Source organism: Lontra canadensis, unplaced genomic scaffold, assembly GCF_010015895.1.
Source record: "Lontra canadensis isolate GAN:19392208 unplaced genomic scaffold, GSC_riverotter_1.0 scaffold11, whole genome shotgun sequence".
NCBI lineage: Eukaryota > Metazoa > Chordata > Mammalia > Carnivora > Mustelidae > Lontra > Lontra canadensis.
In genome coordinates, this window is record NW_022631005.1 from 217,884 (window position 1) to 233,909 (window position 16,026).

Genomic DNA, 16,026 nt, shown 5'->3' on the forward strand with positions numbered 1-16,026 from the left:
TATAGTTCCACATAAACAGGTTTCAATTTCTTTGGTTTAGTTGTAATAATGTCATCCGAAGTTTACTGTTAACATACATTAAGAATGGAAGTATTTCTATAATATGCCAGGAAAAAGGTTAGACTACAATGCATGAGAAATTATTAAACTATGTAATTAAAACCCTTTTTAAAGCTCTAGTGGAAGAGATTCAGGTTTTCTCTACTTTCCTCTACTTCACTGATTGCTGCTCTTACCTTTAATATGTCCTTCCATGACCTGGTTTAATTATGTCTTTTTCAAGTTTTAGGTGGAAGCTTAACTCATTGATTTAAGACTTTCTTTCTTTCCTAAAATAAGCATTTAGTGGTAAAGATTTCACCATAGCTGTATCACACAAATTTTGATATGTCGTAGTTTTTAAATTCAGTTCAAAGTATTTTCTAATGTCTCTTGTGATTTCTTCTTTAACCATGAGTTATTTAGCAGTAAGTTGTTTAATTTCTAAACATGTGGAAAATTTTTCAGGTATGTGTTATTTTGAACAGTACACGCCTTCTATGCTCAGTAGAATACTTCTATAAATATCGATTAGGCCAAACTGGTTGATAATATAGTTCAAATCTTCCATCTCATTATTAGTGTTCTAGTTGTCTGCGTGGTCATTGAGAAGCAACTGTGGAAGTCTCCACCTACAATTGTAGATCTGTCTCTTTCACTTTTTAGTTGTTGCTTTATGTATTTTGAACCTCTGTTATTAGGTGAATATAAATTTTAAATTGTTTTCTTGATGAATTTTACCTTCTCTCCTCTCATTAATATTCCTTGTTCTGAAAATCACTCTATTTTTCTCTGAATTATTGTCTCCATGGTAGCTTTTTCTTTTGACTTCTCTGGGTCTTTATATTTAAAGTGGGTTTCTGGGGCACCTGGGTGGCTCAGTGGGTTAAGGCCTCTACCTTCGGCTCAGGTCATGGTCCCAGGATCCTGGGATCGAGCCCCAAATCGGGCTCTCTGCTCAGCAGGGAGCCTGCTTCCTCCTCTCTATTTGCCTGCCTTTCTGCCTACTTGTGATCTCTGTCAAATAAATAAATAAAATCTTTAAAAAAAAAGTGGGTTTCTATGGATAGCATGTAGTTGGATCTTGCTTTTTTATATCCAATTTAACAACTTTTGCCTTTTAGTGGAGTGTTTAGGCCACTTCCCTTTAAAGTAACTATCGATATGATTGGGTTTAAAATCTGCCATGTTGGCTTTGTTTTCTGTATAACTTTGTTTGCTCTTTTGTTCCTTTTTCTCTCTTCTTCCATACTTTTGAATAAATTGCATATTTTTTATGAATCCCTTTTGTCTCTATTAGCTTATAACTATTTTATACCACTTCATGTAAAGTGTAAGACTCTTACGACACTAAGCTTCCTTCACCCTGTACATTATGCTATTGTTGTCATATACTTGTATAAACTATGCAATACCACTTTTTGCTTTAGTCAGTTATCTTTAATATCACTAAAATGAAAGAAAAAAAACCACCTTTTACACTTATCCATACGTTTGCCATTTCTGGCATTCTTTATTCTTTTGTACAGATCTAAATTTCCGTCTGGTACTATTTTCCTTTTGTCTGAAGAACCTCCTTTAACATTCTTGTAGTATAGTTCTCCTGGGGATGCATTTACTCAGTTTTTCTTTGTTTAAAAAAAATATTTTATGTCTTCATTTTTGAAAGGCTTTTTTTTAGTTGTCATTGAGTACTTTGAAGATATCACTCTGTTGTCTTGCATAGTTTCTGATGAGAACTCTGTTATCAGTATTTTTCATCCCTATGTAAAATGTATTCTCTTCCCCTTCTCCCCCTCTGCCTTTTAAAAAACTTTCTAAAATATGTAAGTGTATCAGTGACAAAGAAAAATAATTTGTTTCTTCCTTTGACATATTTTCCTAACACTAGAATAAGCTTTATAGAGTTTTTAAAAAAGATTTTATTTATTTATTTGACAGAGAATGTGTGCACAAGCAGGGGGAGCTGCAGGCAGAGGGAGTGGGAGAAGCAGGCTCCCCGCTGAGCAGAGAGCATGATGACGCAGGGCTCCATCCCAGGACCTTGGGATCATGACCTGAGCCGAAGGCAGCCACTTTGACTGACTGAGCCACCCAGGTGCCCTGAAACTTTATAGATATTAATGAAGAAAACAGTAGTGTAAAAATCAATTCTCTTTTTAAAAATGTACTTTGTAATTTATGAGTGTGCACATTTAAGATCCTATAAAGTCATAAAATTATAAACACTTTCCGAAGCTGGAATATGAAAATAAAATTGCAGAGAAGCTGAATGCATGTTTAATTTCTAGATCTTAAATATGTCCTCTACACATTCTGATGTCACAAGGGAGAGGGACAACTTCCTCCCAGGCTGAGGTAAAGTGCCACTTAAGGAATATAATTTTTCTTTCCCATAACCTGGTTTTCTCCTCTCTGGCTGCTCTTATGATTTTTCTCTTCAGTACTGGTTTTTACCAATTTGATTATGATATACCAAGGTGTTGTTTTCTTCATATTTTCCCCCCTATTTGTAGTTTGCTGTACTTCTTAGATCTATGGGTTTTCATCAAAATTAAAAATTTTTTGATCATTAGATCTTCAAATAATTGTACTGTTCCCTGGCCCCTCACCATTGCTCCTTCTGACTCCAATTACACTTTTAAATTAGATTGCTTGATACTGTCCCCCATTGGTCACTGATGCTATGTTAATTTTTACTTATTTTTTTTAATCTTTCTGTCCTTCATTTTGGATGTTTTCTATAGTTGTGTCTTCTGGTTCTTTTCCTCTTTGATGCCTAATATGCCATTAATATTATCCAATGTACTTTTCATTACTTTTTGAGATTTTAAAGATTTTATTTTTAATCTCTACACCCACCATGGGGCTCACAACCCTGAGATCAAGAGTCGCATGCTCCACTGACTGAGCCAGACAGGTGCCCCCATTTCAGATATATTTTCAATCTCTAGAGATTCGACTTGTTTTTTTTTTTAAGATTTTATTTATTTATTTGACAGAGAGAGAGAGAAAGATCACAAGTAGGCAGAGCAGCAGGCAGAGAGAGAAGGGGAAGCAGGCTCCCTGCTGAGCAGAGAGCCCGATTGGGGGCTCGAGCCCAGGACCCTGAGACCATGACCTGAGCCCAAGGCAGAGGCTTAACCCACTGAGTGCCCTCAACTTGGATTCTTTCAGATGGTTTCAATTTTCTCCTTACTGCAACCTTCAGTCTATTGCTAATTTAGTCATGCTACTGAGATAATCCCCTGTGAGGACTTTTAAACAATGCCTCATATATTATCACATTTTTCTACACCTACTGGAGGGCAAAACTATTCTCAACCCTGAGTGAATTGCAGTAATTTTTCAGCCTAATGCTTTCCAGGGCGGGGGGGGTGGTGGTGGTGGTGGTGGTGGTGGTGGTGGTGGTGGTGGTGTGTGTGTGTGTTTTAAGAGGCCCCTTTCATGCTTATGTAGATAGGTACTTGCTCTAAAAGTCAAGAAGACCCCGATGCAGATTGACAGATCTCTACCCCCTCCTCCCCCGCCGGGACACTGGGGACACTGCTCTACAAATTTTAGCTGCTTTGCCTCCTCAAACTCCAATCTCTTTATCTTTAACTCACCTAGACCACTGGGTTCTCTTTAGATTCTCCCTCCATGTGTTGTGGCCACGAAACTGCCCCTAAGCAGTAAATGAAAACAATCTGAAGACTCCTCTTATTGCGTTCCTTTTTTCAGGTATTACTATTCTACCTGTTCAATATCTGAGTGTGGTTTTATATGTTTTTTCCTGGTCTGTTGGTTGTTTTAAGATGGAAGGTAAATCTAGTTGTTCCCCCATGGCTGGAAGTAGAAGTTCAGATTATATTCTTATTTCTAAACTGATCTTTCATGTGAGCTTGTACCTGGGATTTCTGGGCTTCAGTTTCTACACGTACAAAATTAACTTCATCGGTGATTCTCAGTGTCCCTTCTAGAGGCTCAGCTTCTTCAGGATTCTTATATCATCACGCTCTATGAACATGTCTCTCCCAGCAAAGTGTCCATTGACACTGTTGTGTTCAGTAGGCTGTATACTAGGAACTTAGATTTAGTGACATCATCTTGTCATTTAATGTTGTGGGCATTTATTTTTTTAGCTACACAGAATAAATGTCTTCTCTTTGGGCACCAGTTCTCTCAATCCATATGAATTGTATGGAACTGACCCCATCCCCAGCTCCGAGAGTATATGACCTTGATCCAAGCCAATCAGTACATTCCATTCTCCTGCCTAGGGGCTGAGTTACTGGTTCAGAGATGGGCACATAAGATAATTGGGCAAATGCCTGCCAGGCCCAGACTTTTTTGTTTAGTCTCATTTTGAGTTGACTAGTATCAGAGAAGATTTAGAGCTGGAGCCTCTGCAGGCCATCTTGTCAACAGAGTAAGGCTACAAATGAAGAAAGAGCTAGAAGACAGGGTTCTGGTGCCATTTTAAGCCCCTTAGGCAAAGGATACCAACCACCAGCAGACTTTTCCTATGTGAGCCCATAAGCTCCCTTTTTGCCTTAGCAAGCAAGAGTTGGGCTTTCTAACACTTGCAATGGAAAGTCTTCAACTGTTCCATCAAATGGTGTCAATCATGGGTTCCAAATAGTTTTTTAAAAAGACACTGAAGCAATGTCATTCCACTGTGCAGTGATGCACTATACTAGCAACGGTCAAAACAGAACAGCCTGCTTCCTAGAGACGGCCCTTCTCCTTATGAACAAGTGCACTGTGCACGCTCATCAAGCAGAGCCAGGAGCAGTGAGCTGGCTGTGGCACATATAAGGCTAGAGCTCCAAACTAAGGGAGTTCTAGAAAAAAGAGTGAACATAACATTTTAGGCCTGATTTGAGCAAATCCACTCACATAACTAGACAAAACATTGTCATTTCTAACACAACAGACTGAAGGCTATCCCCTAATATGACAAGCGTCCTCAGATGTCCATGGCCTACAAATGAATATATTTTTAATTTTTATGTTTACATAATACTTAAAAAATGCACCCAGCTCTATTTTTGTTCCCCAAAGAATATACAAATATTTTTTAAACGAGCAGTTGATGATGTTCCTTAGAAATGTAACATCACTGGGCTATTTCCCCTTTCCTTTCTAGCTTTCCTATTTTGTAACCAGAAGAATGTTAAGATAATTTAAGAAGAGGGGTTAAGAAACCTGAAAAGACAAAAACACTATTGGTATGGTGTTTATTAGAAAAATAATTTGTAGCGGTTTCTCAGATACCAGCAGTACTTGATAAAATATTTAAGAAAGAAAAATCAATTTTTTTGTGTTTTCTCTTCACTTAAAAAATCTTTCCTAGACCTATATTCCACTTATGCATGTATTGCTTCTCTCTGTCCCTTGGGCTCTTTTGATGAAGACAATAATATTTTTGTGCTATGTATTATTACATAAGAATAACGAAAGCTGCCTAATGATGACAGTAAGTATATGGCAATATAGGGAACTTGGCAGCATAGACAGTAACCGGGTAAGGTGTCATGACATGTACATATTCTTCAGTCATATGCTTTTACTACCTTATTAAAGCCATGGTAAATTTCCCTCCTAAGGAAGACTTTCCTCTGAGGAATGTTGACATAGTAGGTCACAAAGAAGATGAAGTAGGACAGTATAACTTGTGAATTAAACAATGTTTAAAATTTAGAAATCTAAATTATTACATAGGTATCCTATTAGATTACAAAATAAGCAGAATACAATTAAGACTCAATCCTTAGTTAAATCTGGAAGGTGAGAAGGGAGAGATGATACAAGGGACTACAAAAACTTGCCTTTAACATACCACTGTGTCCCAAATGTGCAAAAAACTCATCCTTGAAGGGTAGATGATTATGTGGACACACAGAATATTAAGAGAAAAGAACTGTGGTACAGGGGACTTCTTATTGTGTGTTCTTCCTATGGGTTTAGATCCTTATCTTGTTATTGCAATGAGAGTCACATGCCAGGCTGCTTCTCTCCTTTGAGATAAATTCTGGAGATGCCAATTATTTTTAAATTGAAGAGTAACCGACATGCAGTGTTGTATTAGTCTGAAGTAAAAACACAGTGATTCGCTATTTGTGTATATTACAGCAGGGTCACCACAGGGTCTAGTTGCCATCTGCCCCCATACACTACTGTGGCAAGACGACTGGCGAGATTTCCTGTGTTGCACAGTTCATCCCCACGTCTTATGTATTTACAACTGGAAGACTGTACCTCTTAACTGCCTTTGCTTATTTTGTTCATCCCTGCCACTGCTCTGCCCTACAGCAATTGTCAGCTCGTTCTCTGTATCTATGCATTTGTTTCAGTTCCATTTGTTCATTTGTTTTAACACGATTTTTATTTACTTTTTGATGTCTGGTCTTATTTGTTAATTCTAGAAGATCTCATTGTTGACTGGCCTCAGACCTAGAGGTTTCTGCCTCAGACAGGACAGCTTCTGTCTCTTAGCAATCTGTCCTTGGAGTTTTTCTTTGGCCTCCTTCATTCTCTTGGCCAAAAGCTGAGAATGTTCTGCAGCCTCTTCCTTATCTTTCTTAGTACGCTGTTTCCTCGGAGCAATATGCCAACGTTTGTGTGGCAGAACACATGGAGTAACAAGACATGGGATTGTGGGTGCTCTGGCTCTAGGTTTCTTAGCTTCTTTGTTTATGGGCTTTCTCACAACATACTGGCGGGCATCACCTTCTTCAGAGAGACCGGAAAAGTGGACTCGGCTGGCTTTTCTGCACCTCAGGCGACACGGCACAGTAGAATCGGTGAGTTCAGGAATAGCCTTCTCCATTTTTTTTTTTTTTTTTTTAAACAATGACTGAATTGAGAACACTGAGATTGGCATTCATAATGCAACGGCGAACAGATTAGCCCTTTCTCCAGTCCTCCTCGGTTTGTAGCAGGAATGGCCCTTCTTCAGCAGCAGGTGGGCACGGCCATGGATCAAGATACCCTGCTTCATGGGGAAGCCTTGTTTGTCATCGCCACCTCTGATTAGGATGGTGCGATCCTACTACTGTTCACCCAGGGCGCCCGTGGCAAATTCTGTGGCTGTATGCTTCTCATAAAAGGTACGGAGTTTGCATTCATCATCCACATCGATGAGTTTCTGGCAGCCAGTAACTGGGGAAGAAATGTTCAGCTTCATCCTAAAGCAGCCTGCTGCCTCTGAGGTGCCAGGGAAAAGAGCAGCTTTGATTTTATTCCACATATGATGAAATCCTATAGTATGTGTTTCTCTGTCTGACTTAGCATAACACCCTGTAGGCTCACCCATGTTGCCAATGGCAAGATTTCATTTTTATGCTAATAATCTATTTTACACATACACATATCCTACCCCACACCTTCTTTAGCCATTTATCTTTTGACAGATATTTAGGTAGCTTCCAATATCTTCACTATGATAATAATGCTGCAAGAACATAGGGTGAATAGGTCTTTCTGAATTAGTGTTTTCATTTTCTTTGGATAAGTACTTAGAAGTGGAAATATTTGTATTGCATGGTGGTTTCGTTGTTAATCTTTTGAGAAAATTCCATAGTGTTTTCCAAAGTAGTTGCACCAATTTACATTCCCACCAAGAGTGCGTGGGGGTTCCTTCTTCTCCATGTCCTTCCCAATTCTTGTTTTTTTGTCTTATTGATTCTAGCCATTCTGACAGGTGTGAGGTGATACCAAATTTTCTAAACCATATCAGCAGAATGGTTATAAATGCTAGAAATAATCAATACAGTGTTAGATGTAGTTGTTTGTCAGAGGGTCTCACATTAAGATATTGTTTGGGATTAAGAATCAGAATTGGTTCTGGTAAGAGAGCCCAGATGTTTAAAAGTGACAACCCTAGGGGCGCCTGGGGGGCTCAGTCAACTGGGTGTCTGACTCTTGATTTCAGCTCAGGTCATGATTTCAGGCTCATGAGAGGGAAAGAGCCTCATGTTGGGGCTCCGTGCTGACAGCAGAGCCTGCTTGAAATTCTCTCTTTCTCCCCCTTTGCCCCTCCCCCCACTCATGTGCATTCTAGATGTCTCTCTCTCTTAAAAAAAAAGTGACAACCATGTATTTTAATTTCAAGGCTGGGCTGACGTTCTCTTTATTTGCTTTTTAATTAAATAAAACAAATAGTACACTTAATAAGTTCTGTTGATAGCCTCCTAGTGAGAAAGACAAACTTCTGAATCCCTCTAAATTTTAAAACAGCATAAGCAAAAATAGACAATTAGGACTACATTTAATGATAAATCTTTTGCATAGCAAAGGAAACAATCAGCAGAGTGGAAAGGTAACTTACCACTGGATCATAAGGCAGTTTTTTAAAAAATTTTTGAGGAACTTCCATACTGTTTTTCATAATGGCTACATCAACTTACATTCATAGCAACAACATACAGGGGTTTCTCTTTCTCCACATCGTCACCAACACTGGCCATCTTTTGTCTTGTTTCTAACAGCCATTCTAACAGGTATGAGGTAATATCTCATTGTGGCTTTGATTTCCATTTCCCTGCTGATTCGTGATGTTGAGCGTCTTTCTACAGACCTATTGGCTGTTTGTTTATCTTTTGAGAAATGACTGTTCTCAGGTCTTGTGCCTGTTTTTAAATCAGGCTGCTTCTGCTATTGGGCTGTAAGAGTTCTTACACATTTTGGGATACTAACCCTTTATCAGATATATGGTTTTTAAATATTTTCTTCCATTCCATAGGTTGCATTTTCATTCCATCAATTATTTTCTTTGCTGTGCAGAAGCTTCTACTTTGATGCAATTCCACTTGTCTATTTTTGGTTTGGATGCCTGTGTTTTTAGGGTGCTATCTGAAAAATCACTGCCCACACCAATGTTTTTCCCTTTTGTTTTCTACTCGTACTTTTATAGTCTCAAGTCTTACATTTAAGTCTTTAACCCATTTTGAGTTGATTGTTGTATATGATGTGAAATAAGGGATTAATTTCTTCTTCTTCTTGCATATAGCCAGTTTTCCCAGCATCATTTAATGAAGAAACCAGCCTGTCCTTATTTAGTGTACTTAGTGTCCTTGTTGAAGATCAGCTGACACATGGATTTATTTCTGGGCTTTCTGTTTGTTTCATTAGTCTATAGGTCTATTTTTATGCCAGTGCTATCCTGTTTTGATTACTGTAGCTTTGTTAGACGTTTTGAAATCAGAAAGTACTGATGCCTCCAGCTTTGTTCTTCTTGCTCAAGATTGCTTCTGGTCTTTTGTGGTTCCACATGAATCTTAGGATTGCTTTTTCTAGTTCTGTAAAGAATGCCATTGGGATTGCGCCCGGAATTGCACGGGCTCTGGAGATCATTTTGGGTAGTATGTACATTTTAGCATTATTCTTCCAATTCATAAAACATGGGTTTCTCTTGGTTAAGTATAACATTTAAAATTCTCTAGCCCCATAAAATGGCTACAAAGAAGTAAAAGCAACTATGTGCAAAGCTTGTGAAGTCTTTCTTTTTGGATTATGAATGGCAAGCAGTAACCTTCTCTGTATTGAGGCATCATAACCAGCTCCTCAGCCAACGCTCCAAACCCTAAGAAGGACAGACAGGACGGAGGCTGAGAAGGTCATGATGCTGAGGGGCAGTGCAGAGGCCTGGATGGTAATGCATGGTGAGTCTTTGTGGTCCTCCTCACCACCATTAGGGACAGATAAAGAGCAGAGTAGCATGTGTTCATTATTTTTGACTTCTGTAGCATCTAGTAAGTACTATATTGAACAGTAACAGCAACAGTGCCTACAGGGATCTTATAGATGATCTTGTCCAATCTCCCACTTTCCCTCCATGACTGCCCTAAGGAGAGAAAAACGGCTGATCTGCGCTGAGCTTTGTTATTTTTATCTTCTCTTGCAAGTGACCCACATTAAGAATTGGGAATTTTGTCTGTGTGTCTATATACAGAGACACATATAAATATATTTGTATAACTTAGAAATATATATATGTAATATATATATTTCTCTATATATAGATATATAGAGAATGTATAATAACAATATTATATATAATTTAATCTTCCATTTGAAGGAAAACATTTATTCCTTTAAAATAGCTGTCAGACACTTCATGTTCTTACCCACAGGAAGAGCAATGGTGTCTAATAATGAGACATTCCAGGTTGCCTTTTCCATTAGTCATATTGCATTTAACTTCTTTTATAATCTTATTAATTCAAAACAGTAGTGAAATTTCTGAGCACTTAAAACATGAACACAGATTCTCCAGTAAAATATAAGACAACAAGAAGTTATTGTTTGACTGCATTTAAAAAACTCATGTAAATTCAATTAAAAATTGTAACATTATGTGTCTTAAAATCATTGGTAGAACCTATTTTTATGTTGAAATTTCCTGCTGCAGGAGAGGTGATTTCCAAATACAATAATCACTACAACCACCACAAAGAAAGTTCCCTCCTGTCACGTTGTATGCTCATTTAGTCATTCAGCAGATGTTTCTTGAACATTTATTTGCGTTTTACTAAATATAGGGACAGGGGAAGGAAGAGTGGAGATGAGTAAAGAAGTGGGGGATGGTAGTGGTGTGATGGTTGGTGGGGAGAGTACACAGGTACCCCAGTTGGTGAACAGGATAGTTCACTGTTAATATAACAAGTTTTTAAAAAGTATTCCTTCATATATAGGTTATTTTAATATTTTTTTTAAATAAACAATTGCTTCTCAGCCTTTTGGCTAAGATCAAGTGTAAAAATAAACACTAACATCTTGTCCTCATATGGGCCTTAATAAAGTTTTAAAAGTGGAAAATGATGATTATCTTAACAAATCTAATGCTTCTCAATATACTCAAGAGAACTTTAATTTTTAAGCAGTCTCTATACCCCCAACAGGGCTCGAACTCACAACCCCGAAAATCAAGAGTTGCACGCTCCAGCAACTGAGCCAGCCAGCTGTCCCGAGAGAATTATAGAGCTGTAAGGTCACTTATGGATCATGTAGTTTAACTCCATGTTTCATCCTAACTCTGTTTTTATTTGCTGGTTCATTTTGTGTTTATTCTCAAATGGGAATCAAATAAGGACCACAGGTGTTGGATCTGTCTGTGTCCTTCGGAGGAAAGGAAAGACCACTCTCAACAGGAGAGCTGGCCCTTTCTACCCTCCTGTTTACTGGTCAGCAGCACGCCTGCTCTGCCAGGATTGGCAGGTCCACCATTATCACTTTAAACCCAGTAGGTCCTGACTCAGTAATTTTAGTAAATATTACAAGGTTCATGTTATAGTCTTATTTAATTACAGTATCAATTCACATTTCAGGATTCACTGCTTGCATATTATATTGGCAACATTAAGGCTGTTAATATAATGTCACATCTTTCATTTATATGCAGAATGCAAGTATCTGAGACTCGAGCATGAACCAGTGGCCACTTCAAGACTGCCTTAAAAAAAAGACTAAAGACAGATTTTAAAGTATTCTCTCACTGTAATTCTTAATGTTCTTTTCTTTAAATGACTTAATTTGTGTAAGTAGCCAGGTTTCTATGGTTGTTTTCACTATATGGAATCTTGATTTTATTTTATAGAGCTATCTAAATTATACTGAATGAAACACCAAATAGTTAAATCTGGAAGAAGTAAGAGACATGCGAGGATTTCACTGTACTCTGTGGTGCATGAAAATGCAACGGCTCTTGCATAACCTCTAACTCTGCCTGGGAGCTAAGAGAGAAGCAAGGGCTTCCTTTCACCCCACAATCATGCCTGGGCTCTCAACTGCATCACGACCTCTGTACCTGGGCACGAAATAGCATTGGTATGGACTCAGGAAAAAAACCATCTAGGGGTAATTTGTTATAAGGAAAAATAGCCGTTACCAAGTACCTTATGCCTACCAGGAGCTCAGTTCTGATGTAGAACCAGTGGCTTAAAGATCAAGCAGTCTGCCCAAGGTCATATAAATGCTAAGCAAGCTCCTGAGGGCCAGAGCTGGGTCTCAGGTAGGATTCCATCCAGAGAACCTCAAATGTAGGATATAAGGATATAGTCATTGCTGCTGGAATGCCTGTGTCTTAATGTCACAGGTGTTTTGGTTCAGTTTTTAAGTTTGCTCAAGAAATTAACCCTGTACTCTCTCTCTCTCTCTCTGTTGTGTTAGGACAGGAGCAGTTCTTAAAATGAGAGGTTGATCCAGAAAAGAGTTAAAAGTATTTTCGCTCTAAGTTCTGTTGACAAATTATAATCAGTTTTAAAGGATGTGGTACATTTGTTTTTTAAACGATGATCTCCCTAAGAGAGACAATTGTTGAGATAGATTTTTTTTAATCAAATTCTTATAAATAACATTAGAAAAAATTTAAAAGGCCATGTTACATAACAATAAGTGGGAAGCCTTCCTGCTTTCATTTCTTTCTATTAAAAAAAATTAAAAAAACAAAACACTTGTCTGCAGTTAGGCCTGGTCGATTTTTTTTTTTTTTTTTTGGATCTCAGCTTGGTGAGTACTTGCACCAAAGGTATAAGGCATTCTTGGCTTTACCTTCTGAAATGAGATCTGGCAGCTGTTCAATGCCACAGAGCAATGTTATATAACAAGGCAGTTCAAGAAGCAAAAAAGAAAACCACATTGAAATGAGGCTTTTGGGCCCATGGATAGCAAAATCCACTTTTACCAGCAGAGAAAATAGTCAAGGGCAAGGCCATATGAATGATTATCATCATATAAATGCTCAGAGTTCTTCCCACCATAAATCTCTGAACTGTACATACTTACATATCACAAGCGTGACCTTCTAAGTGAACATTTGTGTGGGAGAGAAGTGCTCCTGCCACAGAGTCTGAATTCTTTGGCGGGGGGCATGTTCTCTGAAGTCCACTATGACTACCCCTCCTACCTTTCTCTTTTTTATAATGCCACCCCACAGAAACATTTTTTAAATAACAAAGAATAATTTCAACTGAAGGAGTCAAATTCTGAGACTTCTGACCTTATTAGCAACTATAAAAAAATATGTAATAGAGCTTCACTGTCTAATAGGAGCTCTTCCCGGAGCATAAATACTTTTTAAAAAAGTACAGCCCACTTGATTTTAAATTTTTTAGCTCCAGTGAAGGAAGCAGCCTTCTTTTTAATGTGTCCTTTCTCCGTTTGTTTGTTTGTTTGTTTGTTTTAACACAAACATCTTTATAACAGTTTGGGTACCAAGCAAAGGGTCACAATTGGTCCCAGAGTCAGCACTTTTCTGTCTGTTCAAAATTTGCTCACTAAAGCCATGTGTTAAATTAAAATAGAACTGTTATTGGAAGATACAACACCACCACCAAAAAAAGGGGGGGGGACAATGTGCTTGTTTATGTAAATCCCTGAACAGACTTACTATTTGCTTTTGATCAATGAACTTGACTTGGCACTAAAATGGCATTCTCTTTTTTTTTTTTTTTTTTAAGATTTTATTTATTTGACAGAGAGAGACACAGTGAGAGAGGGAACACAGGCAGGCGGAGTGGTAGAAGCAGGCTCCCCGCTGAGCAGGAGCCCGATGCGGGGCTCGATGCCGGGCTCAATCCCAGGACCCAGGAATCACGACCCGAGCTGAAGGCAGACACACTCAACGACTGAGCCACCCAGGTGCCCCTAAAATGGCATCCTTAATAGGTCAGTCTGTTCTTGCTGAACACAGCAGAGGGGGCATCCTTAGAGAGATATTTTTAATCCAGTGGCTTTTTTTGACTGAGCATGCATGTCACTTTATACTTGGGGTCATTCTCTTGATAAAAATCCTGTATGACCAATTTGTCATGCAAGAGGAGACTGAGGCCTAGTAACTTGCATGTACTGTTCAGGTTCAAAAATGGAAGAGGTGGTTGAGTCTGGATGCACATACTGAATGGTCTCAATTTCATTTAAAATCAAAGATACCAGCTGGAAGGTAAGGTCCTGAACAATATATTTAAAGAGGGAGAATAAAATGGTATTTGTTTTACCTTGAAATATTAGCAATCTTCATATAGTCCAAACAGTTTAGAATTTATCCTTTATCCCCAAATGATGTGGAGATCATAAAAAATCTGTTCCTCGCTAAAAAAGTAGAGCGTATTAGGGGTGTGGTGATTAGCATTTGAGTAAAATAAATGCTAGTGTTAACAATCAGGACAAATTGCAAATGGGAAGCGAGAAGTACATCCTGAATGAATATATCTGCTGAATAAATGCTGAATAAACAGAAGATCAGGGTTCCAGCCTATCCTCCTTTGAAACCATATGCCCTCCAACATTACTAAACTAAAGACCGAAAACTTGACCAGGTAACCCCTGGGACGGGAGGGTGGACGTACCGGTGCGTCCACCCGCCGAGCTAACTGGGTGTTCGTCTGCACAGCCTCCCACTGCATGTTTCCCCAGTTAGGCTGCTGAGGACCCAACTCCAAGGCCTTATATCCTGCTAGACATGCAGGCAACTTGAACCACCACACACATCATCTTGACGGAACATGATTAAAGTAGAGTTGGTAAAACACAGTGACACACTAATTAAAAACACACACACACACACACACACACACACACAGAAAGCAATACTCAAAAAAGTAGAGAGGCTGCTTGAATCTGCAGGAACAGTCCTGGGGTAGCCACCCTCCTTTCATCATGGTCAATTCATTAACAGAGGAGAAGAGACAGAAACTGGGGGAAATGCAGACCATCTGCTCAATCCAGATGCAACAACACAGGCCTCTTACATCCAAAGCTTTTCACCAGAAAGGAACAGAGATAAGATCTAATCCTCTCATGAAATATCCGACAAAGGTAGTTAGACATATTTGCATCACAAATAAAATAATGACAGAATCATTATTAAATGAGACCTTTCAAATGTCAGTCCAGACTTTTACCATCGAGTGTACATTGATTAAGCAGAACACTAAATCAGCATTAGAGAAAATGGAGTTGGGTTCTATTAGCTTTAGTCAGCTCTCCCTTAAATAAAACCATGCTTAAAACATCTTCATTCCTTAAATAGCAAGAACATTTTAGTCCAGTCATCGTAGTTTTAAAAAAGACAGCAAAAGAAATTCCTTTAACGCTGTGTACTGCAAGCAATGGGCATTTTCTCTCTTGTAAGAAAAGGTTAAAAACAAATATTCTTACCTTGAAATTGTGAACCTTTTCATATTTTGGAATTTGCTCGTTTTCTTTCAGAGTTGCTCTTCTAACAAGTGATGTCAACTGCGAATAAGCAAAGAGTTTCAGAGGTTGCCAGATTGTCACAGACGACTTTTGAGAACCCAGTTTCATTCCCAAGGCTGCTATCAATAAATCTTGCTGACGGCCCTCTGGTTTTGATTTGTGAACTGCAGCTCTGTTAGTTTTCCTACCCGACCAAGACTCTTTGGATGGCATTTTGGAATTCAGAAAAGAAATAAAACCTATATTGATCTGTCTGACGGTGAACTCTGTTCAGCTAACAAATGAGCATTCTGCCAGCCAGCACAGAACCCTAATCTACAGAGAGCTGCAGAGAAACATCGCGGAGAGGTGGAGGAGAATGATGAAGCACTTCTTAGAAAGAGGTCGACTAACCAGAAAAATTCTTCTTTCTTCCTTTTTTTTTTTTAAAGGGCTCTATATTTAAGCTTCTGAAAACTTAAGAGTCTGAACAGACATAAAGAATCGATGCTAATATACAAAACATTCAGCATCTCTCCATCCCTCTTTAAAAGCCATGCAATTTTGACATAGGATACATTTCTAAAAGCTTCCTTCTCTATTCAATATGTTACTGTCCATTCTGGATGAAAGATGCCTACATACTGCCTGCAGTCAGCTTCTAGCAGCAGGCACCCTGTGGAGCCCCTAGCAGGGAGGGTGGGGAAGGAAGGGATTTGACAGGGAAGGCTGGATTACACTGGTCACCGTAAGAAAGGAGATAACCAATGAGGATCAAGCAACAGTATTTAAGTATTGTATTCCTCAACTCTGTCTCTTTTCCTCCCT

General features: G+C 38.6%; 1 protein-coding gene and 1 pseudogene across 5 annotated transcripts in view; both read right to left on the reverse strand.

Moving 5' to 3' along the window:
• The window catches only part of CHN1 (chimerin 1), a 204,742-nt gene that overhangs the window by 32,216 nt on the left and 156,500 nt on the right, over positions 1-16,026 (reverse strand). For all 5 annotated transcript variants that reach the window (XM_032855932.1, XM_032855934.1, XM_032855936.1 and 2 more), the window contains one exon: positions 15,181-15,258. In XM_032855932.1, the coding sequence (XP_032711823.1) occupies positions 15,181-15,258 (78 nt within the window). The remainder of the gene's footprint in view (positions 1-15,180; positions 15,259-16,026) is intronic.
• LOC116866799 lies at positions 6,456-7,210 on the reverse strand (annotated as a pseudogene).